Source organism: Meleagris gallopavo, chromosome 10 (assembly GCF_905368555.1).
Source record: "Meleagris gallopavo chromosome 10, MGAL_WU_HG_1.1, whole genome shotgun sequence".
Taxonomy (NCBI): domain Eukaryota; kingdom Metazoa; phylum Chordata; class Aves; order Galliformes; family Phasianidae; genus Meleagris; species Meleagris gallopavo.
Window position 1 is genome coordinate 13,719,925 of NC_139413.1, and position 11,136 is coordinate 13,731,060.

Genomic DNA, 11,136 nt, shown 5'->3' on the forward strand with positions numbered 1-11,136 from the left:
TGAAATTAGAAGCAAGAAAGGTCAAGCTGGACCTTCTTTTAATTTTAATGTTAGTAGTAATAATTGTTAATTATATTAGATCCTGTTAGCCCAGCTACAGGGAGCCAGAGCAAAAGAAAGTGACAGATGTCAGAAACTCACGCTTAATAGGAGGTGATGAGGTAGCAGAACCTTTAAAAGACTCACCAGCATCCTCCAGAGACCACTGGCCTAGTTTTTAAAAATCTACTCCTGGTGACCTAGCCACTGTCAGGAGCAAGGAAGGGGTTGACTTGTTAGTCCACAGGGAATGTGACATTTCCTACATGAACACACAGCCTCTCTGTGCCCAAATCACAAATACAAATCATGGGACGTTTAATCAGTCAAGAATTGCTAAATAAAGACTAATACTTACCGGAAAGTTTTGACAAGATTTTTTAGCTCTGTGTAAACATCCCCTAGTGTAATCTGAAGAGGGCCCAAAACTGCAGGTAATCTAGAAGGCAAGAAACACTGGTTAATGTTTTTGTCTCTTAATTTCTCCTCTAATAAGGCTTCCATCAGAGCTCATTAAAGGTAATGAAAAGGGAAAAAAGTTTTTGTGCAATAGATTTAGCATATAGTTTACATTTCAGATTACTTTCAGTGCTTTTTGGGCAATATCTTCACTTTTACAACATTTTGATTATAAAAATAAGAAGCTCCAATTTAGTGTAAATGTGAAGTAGAAATTGGATATCATTTTACATAAATTTTTTATTAAATTCCATGTCAGTTCAGACATAACATTCTTATGAGAAAAACAAATCTTTTTCATTTTAAGTACTGGAATTTCAGGCTTCATAAATGCTTTAAAAGTTTATATTTGTTAAAAAATAACAGTGCAAAAGGAAAATTGCATGCCTAACTCTCATTCACACAAAGAATATATCTGCTTATCTTAGACTTACATATGATAAAGAAGGATGCAACAGAAATAACACTCCATTGCAAGTCTGATTATTGGAACAAAGATGTTAGCAGGGCAATCGGAAAATTTCAGTAACAGATTGCTTTCCTGCTTGAATGTATAAAACTTCATAGAGGACACTGCAAACTGCACATACTGCTTAACAAGTTCTTGGTATCCCCAAATGCTGGCAATAACATCTATTGCTTTTCACATATTAGATGTAGATTTAAGCTAAAACTTCTGCCTCTATTTGCTTGTTTAATGGTTAACAACTTCTTGCATTTGAATATCCAATTATTTACACTTACATATATGTAAGGGTAGTGTGCTGATACTGTTGGAATAGTCAATATTTCGAGTTGTCTTTATATCATTTCATCTTTTACTAGAACTGTGTATTCCCACCAACTTCATCTGAACCAAAAAATCAATTAGAACTACAGTTGAAATTACAGGTAGTATATACATAGAGTGCACATGGCTATATACTGTTAATATTAACATATATGTATTTATTGCTGATTTTCAGTTGCTATTTTACATCCCTCAGAACCTGCTTTTAAAGAACTTAATTTAGATGCTTCAGATGTTTCCTGGAATCTGAGGGAAAGGAGGATGATAACGTGCTTTCTGGATTTTTTGGAAGCACATTTTCATTTTAAGTTCCATATGTTATAGCAACATTTAGATCAAGAAAACATAGATACTTTCAGTGTAGTGGCACAGCTGATTTCTAACAACTACTGACGAGCAGGAACATGCTGTCCTGCCAGCCTTGAATGCTACAACTTGTCATCTACAAGCTTTGGTGCATATAACAACAGACAAGTTTATCTTAGAGACTATCTTAGTAGCAAGATTCTGACACTTATCTCAACAGGTTGTGCAAACTGATATCTGCTGCTCCATCATTGCATGATGGTGTCAAAAATAATTTCTTCAGAGCAGTACCGGTTATGAATAATGCCACCCAAAAAAAGGTGAAGAATGTCCTTGCACAGTGTGTTCATTACATAAAATGATGATGAAAGATCACCAATGTCAGCTTGATGATTACTGAAGTAAGGAATACTTACACTTTTCTCAGTTTTTCGAGGACAATTCGCTTCCTAATCTGCATTTGTGCATTTGAATCAACAAGTGGGAACGTGAGGTCTTGCTGTTGATCGTTCTGTATTACAATATTAAAACCTTTAATTACAACCTAATATTTAATTGCAGTCAGTGCATCAGAATAGTCACAGCTTATTAACAGGTGTTTAAACTAGGAAAGTTCTCATCTCTGAACAGAAAAAAACAACCAGTAATGTCTTAATGGACAGAACTCTGGTTAATTTCACCCAACACAGTTTGCAGCTAACCTCCTTTTCCCCTTTCCTTGCAAAGCTGTCTGCTAGGTACTTTAATTCAACTAATGGTAAAGTTATTCAAAAATTAAATGTCTAAACTTTTTTACAAAAAGCAATGTAACAGCTTTATTTTAAAAGAAGCAGTATTATGAAAGTTACACCCTCTTATGCTCATAATACACTTGACCTTTAAAAGCAAAAGCAATTTCACATGCTTGTACAAACTGTACAGCCTACCTAGGATAGTTAATGTACTGTTTTACTATAATGACAAGAAGACCTGGTTGCTGTCAGATGGTCTGCCTAGCCTGATAAAAATTCAGACCACTTTATATTTCTTCAGTTTTGCAAATCCTCCAGACTCTTTTTTTCCCCCCAAATTGTCTATGTTGCAGCAACATATCCAAATAAATCAGCAGACACCAGCTCAGAGAACTTTAACTATAAGTAATGCCAGAGATCTAGTCTTACTCAAAAGAAATAAATCTAATCTCAAGTACTCTGAATTAAAGGCAAAAAAAAAAAGTTAATATACCTTTTATATAATGAATAAAAGGTGGAAGAAAAAAAATCCAGTTCCTCTTTCACCCAAGACCTACTCTGACTAAGGGGTTTGTCTCTTCTAAGTAAACCTTATTTTCCCTGCAAGGCAGCAGTTTTACAGAAAGCCTTTGTTATAAAAGTCCTATCTCTCCAGCTCGCAGAAATCACCAGTTTTTCTTGCGAGTAAGCTATTCTCACACAAGATTCTTCAACAGCTTCGTCTCATTGCAATTATGCAATGCTACAGGTGCAGAGTTGTAGAGATGATGAAAAGGATGGGCCTGGGAAGTAGTGACAGTAGTTGTACTTCATCTTTCTACTAAGATTACAGTAGCAATAGTTCTACCTATTCTCATTTGCTACAAAAACTATATAGGGCCCATATAGATCTTAACTTCGTTCCTATTCCCATTGCCAGTACTTCCCTCTTGTTTCAGTCCATGTTCAAATTGTGCTCAAGCAACCAAGTCATCTTTCTTGTTTGAAAAACTGCAAGGAACCTACCAGAACTGAATGCTTCCCAAACAGTCAAATTCCTTCTTATCAACTTAAAATAATTTTCATCAATCTTAAGGGATTGTTTTGAATCTATCCAACTTTCCTATTAGTATTTTACATTAATAGCTTGATGTTACCATGGCCATATCCACTTATGAAGGCACCAACAAAGAGCTTGTAATGCCTGCCTAGAAGCAGGATTTAAACAGCCCAGACACTATTCCATTAGGCACTTACTTTGTCTGTACTTGAATGTTCATCTGTTTGTGTATGTGCTAACTCCTCTTCAGCCAAGATGTACTTTCCTTTATAGAATTCTCTTACTCGGAGTTGTAGGAACTCTGTTTCTTCTTTTAACTTTTCATAACTAGGCACAGGCTTAGCTGTTTCACCTGAGCCCATAAAAGGTAAGGAATAGTTCAGACTGTTTTCAGACTTCCCTACAGCAGCATTGTTAAGATCTTCGGGTGTATCTAAGTCATCCTCGTCGAGTTCTTCATTTTCTTGGTTGGCAGATGATAGGCATTCTGACCATAAAGTATAGTTTGGACCATACAAAAATTTTAAGGTTTCCTCAGTTCTCCATTCTGTAAGTGTTTGCTTAAGCAGTTCTAATAAACTGCATTTGGTAGCCGAGGAAGGAACTGAGTCCCTTATTTCAATTTTTTCATGTTGTTTTGAGTTAGCTAGTGTTTTAAGGTATTCTGCTCCTTTTTTGCTCACGCTTAGGAAGACTACCTGTGAATTGCTACAGGTACTTTCACAGTTCTCAGAAGCATTTGATTTTCCTGGAGTAGTACTTTTTGAGGGCATTGCAGTTATTTTCTCTTGAACAGTGCAAGCATGCATTTCTTCCTGAGCATTTAATTTACAATTAGAGAGTTGTTCAGTGATTTCTACCACATTTGAGCCTTCAGATTTAGAGCTGGAATAAACTTTCTGAATGTGCTTCTTTTTGAGGATGTTGTTTCTGTGCAGTTGCTGTGCAAGACTGGCTGAACTTGACTGACTTCCTGGTAGAACGGAAGAAACAAATTCCTGTTCGGTTTCACTACTGCTATCGCTGGCTGTGCCATAAGAAGCAGATTCACATGGATTCGAAGATACCCTAGGATTTTCAATGTCAGAAGTTTTAACTACTTCATCACATAGTTTCACCTCTTCTCCAGATTGACCACTGTAACAGAAAACACAAGTCACCAACAAAATAAGAAATGGATGTTACGTGAAATTGGAAAATTATTATAAGTAGGAAAAATGGAACCTTGTTTGTCTGTAGTAGATGTGTAATTTTTGCCCTAGAAATTACATTTAAACTCGTTCTAATGTTTTGCAATTAAGATAGCAAGTTTAAATGCTGTTTAGAGAAATCAGTTCCCAAATGCTTATTGGCAGTTAGAACAGTAAACAAGTTGTTATTAAAGACAACAGACTTAAGTTCCAGTTTAGTATGAAGAATTTTAAAGTACTTCCAGTTTTAAAAAGAAAATCAGTATCTCAGTATACATACGAATGTTGTACCTGAAAATCAGTAGGCCAGTAGAGCTTGTTTTTGGCACATATAAGTTTGCCATCTAATGGCTGGATGTTCCAAAAGAAAACAAAGTCATAATACACAGCAAGGTACAGAGAGATGACACAGTAACATTACTTCAATTGAGCTGATACTGATGTTTTAGAATAGGAAGTACAGAAGTTTTCATCACCTATAATTGGTACCACTTTCTTTATAAAGAATAGATGGTATAAATATTTAAAGTACAAACAGTGTTATTTGTTTCAGATTTCAGCAGGCTCAATTATGACACATATGCCATGAGCAGCTGTACACTAAATCATACAAGTCAAACATGCTAGTGTAGAATCACAAAGGAAAAGAAATAAGACAAATAATCCTTTGTTTAATAAGGTCTCTTCAAAGATTTGCCTTTTACCTAATATAATGTTAACATTTCTAACTATAAATGCATATAACAGATTACTGTTTAATGTACCTCTGTCCCTTCTTCAGCAGCTCTATGTCTGATGGTCTGCAAAAAAATACAAGGAATGAAGACTTCTTATTCTGCTAAATCAGTGCTCTTGAAATACACAAAAAGAAAATACATAGTTGAGGATGGAAAGAACCTCTAATGATCTCTTAGTCCAACATCCTTTGTTCAAAGCAGGATTAGCTGGAGCAGGTTCATACATACGCATTCACTGAGCAAAATTTGTGTAGGCCTGTAGCATGATACATTCAACAACAACTAATCAAGTAATAGAAATGTTAGTCAGAAAGGACCTCTGGAGGTTTAATCTGACCTCCTGAGACAGTGAGATTGTCACCAGCAGCAGATTAAGTCAGTCACATCTTATGTAAGTTTAAATCTTGAAAATCTTGAGGACTGAGGTTTCAGAACCTTTCTGTGTACACTGATTTGTTCCACCACTCTCTTAGAGCATACCTTTTCCCTCAATGTGAATGTAAACAACTGATATAATAATTTATGGCCAACATTCCTTGTTAAGTTTTCTGATAATAACCAAGACCAAGTTTAGGTCTGTAATCTATTTAATTTTTTTCAAAAAGTTGTAGACTGTTTTCAGATCATCCCTTGGTTTCCTCTTCATCAAACTAAACGTGATCAGATCCTCATAAGTCACAAGGTCCCTATAGGAAAAACAATCCTGAGTAGTTTGCAGGAGAAATGCTCCAAATTGATACCGGAAATAGGAATATTCACTATATTTTCATTTGAAATTGTTTAAAAAAATAGGCTAGTAAGTTACAGTGATCCAAGATAATGGAGTCCAACGGTTTCTGGAAACACTAAGAACTCTTACTGAACAGATTCTGAAGGATTTCTTTCCAGATTTCTAGCTGCTGTTCTGCTTCATTTCAGTTACAAGGTAGCATCACAATGCTAATTACTTTATTCAGCACTGAATATTGAAATCCATACCTGCCTTACAAGTGACAGAGAACCTTTTAAGCATGCTCTGAATATAAGTCAATGAAATAACTCCTTAAACTCAGTGTTATTATATAATAAAAAATAAACACAACAGATTTAAAAGGATGACAGCTGCACTTTTCATATAAATGAACCGAGTCTGGAAAGTAAAGGTGATAAGATAGTGATTTAAACTACTAACACCAAATAATTACTCTTTTAAGTTTCAGATGGAGGTTTTTAGCCTTCTTATGCAAACAGATATTACTAGCCATGCACTGCTTGTTGTTTGTGTTTGTTGGTTTGTTTTGGAAAATATACCCACCCTGGCATAAATAGTTAACTATGTCAAACATATCAGAACTCTGCTCTTTATGTTAACAAAGAGATATTAAAAATAGTTTCTTTGGAGAGAGCAAAACAATACCATGAAAACACTGGTAAGTTTAACTGTTTTACAGTTTTACCTAATTCTTCAGGCTTTTCTAAGCCTCTTCTCTCACTGAGCCATATTTCATGCAACTCATCCCACTGTGAAACTGAGCTCACACATAATTTCAGGTTGTTTATTCTGTTGAAAGCAAGGGTGCTTGCTTGGACAATGAAAATTGAATAAATGAGCTGAACCTTCTCTGGGCAAGTATTTACTGTTGAGCAGTGACACCCAGTGGCTTGATTCACTATTTGCACACCTATGTTAACTTTTAATATATTAAAGCATGGACTACGTTTCCAAAATGTGTGTTGCAGCAATAACAGAAAATAGGCAATCTGAAATGACAGTTATGCAGGATAAGGAACTTCTTCATTTTACAGACTTTCAGTCTAACCTTAAGCCCAATGCAAGTACTCTGTTAAAATGAGAAAATCTCTTGTAACAGAGAAAAATGAATTATTCCTTTATCTTACATGGCTTGTAAAAATCCACTCACAGTAAATACATTTTAAAATTAATAGGAGTTTATTATTATTTATGACTAGTCTGCCCTCTAAACTAACACAGTCAAGTCTGAGTAGTCCTTACTAGAACCAGGCCATGTCAATTACAGTAATCCATATGGCAACAACACTTAACATGAACACCATGCTAAGTTAACACGTTAACGTTACTTGTTCTCTGCTTCTGAGCACTTGGATGTGTTGCAACTAATTAATTAACGTTGCAGCTTGGACAGAGAAAACTATATCCTTGAAATGAGCTACAACTATATAAGGTCACACTTACGTTTCTTCTTCTCGCATCCATACTGGACTCTTGGAAATTTGAGCTTCAAAATATTTAGATGCTTTATAGCAGAAGTTGCTACAGAAGCACTGGAAATGCAGTATGGAAAATATGATTGAAGACATCATTAGAAATAATGGTAACTTTAAAGAAAACACCAAAACACTCAAGAGCAATCCTGAATCTTGTAAAATGTCCATACAGATTAAAAGATGTGCAATAATACTCAGGTGTTTAACACTGTAAATTCTGGTCTGCAACAAAACTATTTTTTGTAGTTTTCAATATGACTCCTGAAATTTTGCAGCATCCTAAAAAATAAAAAAATAAAAAGAATTATCTTGCACAATTGTGTCGGATGAGAAGACAGAACATCCCAGCACTTCTCAGACTCAAGCTTGGTAGCTTGGAGATGGAAATACACTACTCAGGAACTTCGTAATCTAATAGTTTATGAAAATGATTTTCATGAGATCCAAATGCTTTGGTTCTGATTCAACCCACTATATGAATGCTGTTACAAAATGCATTTGTAATGTGGAGACAATATTAAATACACTTAAAAAACAGCTTGTTACCATACCTTTCTTTCAGTAATATCATAAACTCTGTTAGTTTTTGTTGAAATCCTGTACTTCTGTTTTGGCACCTAAAATGATATGCTTTCATCAGCAAGATTGTCACATTGTTACATAAATCTTTCCTCCTAATCCACATTTTCAGTACGTGTAATACACGCACTTAATTGAATTACATACTCCAACAACCTTTTCTCTCAACTCTCTTGGTATTTTATCTCCTTAGACATAAGAACTGCAATTTCTCATTATTTACATCTTAGTAGACAACTTCAGGTCTACAAGAAAGCCTTGTGAGTGAGTGAATCAATTGAGCTGCCGTAGGAGAAACCTGATTCATGTGTGACTCCACCACTATTCAGAGAAATCCAGAGGGGAGCTTATTATCAAACACAATGGTTTCCAAGTTCTGTTGGGACGTGTGAAGTCCAAAACAGTACTTTTTTTTTTTTTTTTTCATGATTTTTTTTTTTCCCAGGTAACTTCTTGTATCACAACTGGTATTACACCATAGGTTATCTAACTGAACTCATAGTTCCACTTAAGGCTCTGATATATTGTATTTAAGTAATTTTGACACAAGTAACATTTGCTTTTGAAGGGACTTGCAGTCACAAAGTAATACCCCTGCATTTTACCTTTTTTCATTTCAGTCCTTCCTTCTTCTTACAGAGGTACAGAAGAACAAGATTAGAGCATTTCTGCATGCATGACGGATGGCTATGAAACCATACCTTATTCATCTTTATTACTATCAAAATTGATTGTAATTGATTCTCATATATAGCAATGGTTGTCAGCCAATCAGATTTAACTTTTTACTTCAGAAGCATTGTACTGAAATGATACCTGACCTAATCTATGATTAACATTCTAAATTTAAAATGAAAAAAATAAGCAAGAGAATAAAAAATGCTAATAGATTCTTATGATAACACTACTCATAAGAAAAGCATCTTACATTTTCCAGTTTATTTTGACATACAGGGTAACCACATAGTTTGATGATAGAACGTTCATCAACAATGTCTTTATAGTGAGATGGAGTAATACATTTTCCCTGAAATGACAAGAAAATAGTTCAAAAACAGATACTGGAAGATCTGTCATTTTTCATACTCAAATGAAAATGAGCAAATACTTTCCATTTTATAACAGCAGGTTAATAAACAGCACTGAGAACCTACCCAGTAAAAAATGGTAAAAAGTTTTTTAAAAATACACACACTTATTTTTGCGTATACAAGTACCTCATCATATACCACTAGTATACCTATTCTCTCAATTTTCCTCTCTTTACATGTTACATACACCTATTTGCCATCATATTTACAACCTTAACAGGAATAATCCTTGTATCTTCCCAGTAAAACTGCTGCCAGATGAACCGTGTGGTAAAGAGTACCGTTGTCTAAATTCACAGAGGGCATGACACAGACCTAACTTTTTGTATTTCCCAGAGGCATAAACAAAATATGCTAGCAGAGAGATTCACAATTATACCTCATCCTACAAAACTGGAGCATATTTTCACTGCAGAGCCCTTGAAAATAAGGCAACCATCAGCGGAGCTGACAAGAGAGAATGAACTTGTCCACTCTGAACTGCAGCAAATTGTTCTAAGAACTTTAAAAAACAGTTGGATATTAAGATACAAAATAATACCAAAACTTACAACACCTACAGAATTCAGAAGGAACTCTTCAGTAATGTTCTCTTCCAGGAGTTGCTCAACAATATGCAGTGCCTTTTTCTCAAGTTCAATCTTTTTTCTAGTGGAAGCCTCCAGAGCTGCATTCCTGTAATATAGGAGATGTTGAATGAAACAGCAGCTCCCATAAGCAATTCCCTAAGTGAATATTTATCTTCTTTTCTAAAATACAGTAGCTTGCATTTACTGCATCTCATCAAGTTGGCCAAACAAAGCAACAAGTGGACTATAAATTTTGTAATAACCACTGAAAATAAATAAATACATACATAAATAAATTCTAACTTTGCTTTGCTTTATTTTCTCCCCAGTCAGGAAAAGTATTGACTTTTATTGCCAAACCACAACAGAATTATTTCAGTTGAGTGCACTCGCTGGTCATGTATTTTATTGTATCTTCCATGTATCTGCAGTGAGGCATATTTTAACATATTCTCTTAATATACATAGAGTTTAGCCTTTGCTAAATATTATTCTCATGCTGTAAGACGGGCTGATTAAACTGCAGCAGCCAGGTGACAGAACGGAGACACCCCTTGTAGCTCTGCCTCCCCCAGGAAAGAAGTTCTCCTGCCACCTGTGTCACCACTGCAAGTCCGAATTCCTTTGGGCAGCTTTCCCCGATGGGCAGCTGTCTGACGTCTCTGTGGGGAGCAGGTGGCAGAGACACCAGTACTATGGCATTCTGTGCTGGTTAAAGGGGATGCAGCTTTCAGCCCTGCTAAGATGTAGTGTGCAGTTCTGGCCAAACAGGATGGCTGTACCTATTATAAGCAATGCTAAGCTGATGTTCGGTTAGAAGACACACAGCATCGCCAAAAACCTGCAGGAGGCGGATGCCGGTGGTCTCTGGAAGTTAGTTATCTCTAAGAAAGCAAAAAAACACGGGAGGAAAAGAGTTACAGTCTCAGAGTAAAGCAAAGCAAAGTGACCACCATACATTGTTTGCTAGAAATGGTACCTCTGAGCAGCATCTTCATTTTTTGGAGCAGCTGACCGTTTATTTCCTAGAAATCAAAAACATGGAAGCATATAAGTGACTTTTCTTCCTTTAGCAATGGAAAACATTGGAACTTTTAAAAAATATGAAGACTTCTGCAAGCACAATGGAATGCACAGAACAGCTTTTGGTGGCTGTCCCTTCAGCAAGGCAGCCACTCAGCAACGTCAGGCACAGCTTTTGTACCGCTCTTGGGGTAAGCACGGCCTGCCGACCTGGACGCGGAGCCGTTACGCCCAGAATACGTATTTTTAGGTGACAGCTCTCTGCAACCGGAGACGCAGAGACATCGGACACTGACAGCCTGACACGGTGCCGCAGTCCCCGCAGAGCCCGATGGGGATCGGGCCCGTCTCATCCGA

At 36.1% G+C, this 11,136-nt stretch overlaps 1 protein-coding gene across 4 annotated transcripts in view; it reads right to left on the reverse strand.

The window, feature by feature from the left end:
* RPAP2 (RNA polymerase II associated protein 2) overlaps positions 1-11,136 on the reverse strand; it is a 35,273-nt gene that overhangs the window by 23,814 nt on the left and 323 nt on the right. For 3 of the 4 annotated variants that reach the window (XM_085231331.1, XM_031554758.2, XM_085231333.1), the window contains exons 2-10: positions 10,736-10,781; positions 9,748-9,862; positions 9,025-9,123; positions 8,069-8,134; positions 7,486-7,574; positions 5,319-5,354; positions 3,562-4,501; positions 2,011-2,105; positions 398-478 (exon numbers count right to left, since the gene is read on the reverse strand). In XM_085231331.1, the coding sequence (XP_085087457.1) occupies positions 398-478; positions 2,011-2,105; positions 3,562-4,501; positions 5,319-5,354; positions 7,486-7,574; positions 8,069-8,134; positions 9,025-9,123; positions 9,748-9,862; positions 10,736-10,781 (1,567 nt within the window). Of the gene's footprint in view, positions 1-397; positions 479-2,010; positions 2,106-3,561; positions 4,502-5,318; positions 5,355-7,485; positions 7,575-8,068; positions 8,135-9,024; positions 9,124-9,747; positions 9,863-10,714; positions 10,782-11,136 lie in introns of all 4 variants that reach the window. The other variant, XM_085231332.1, reaches the window with a different exon arrangement.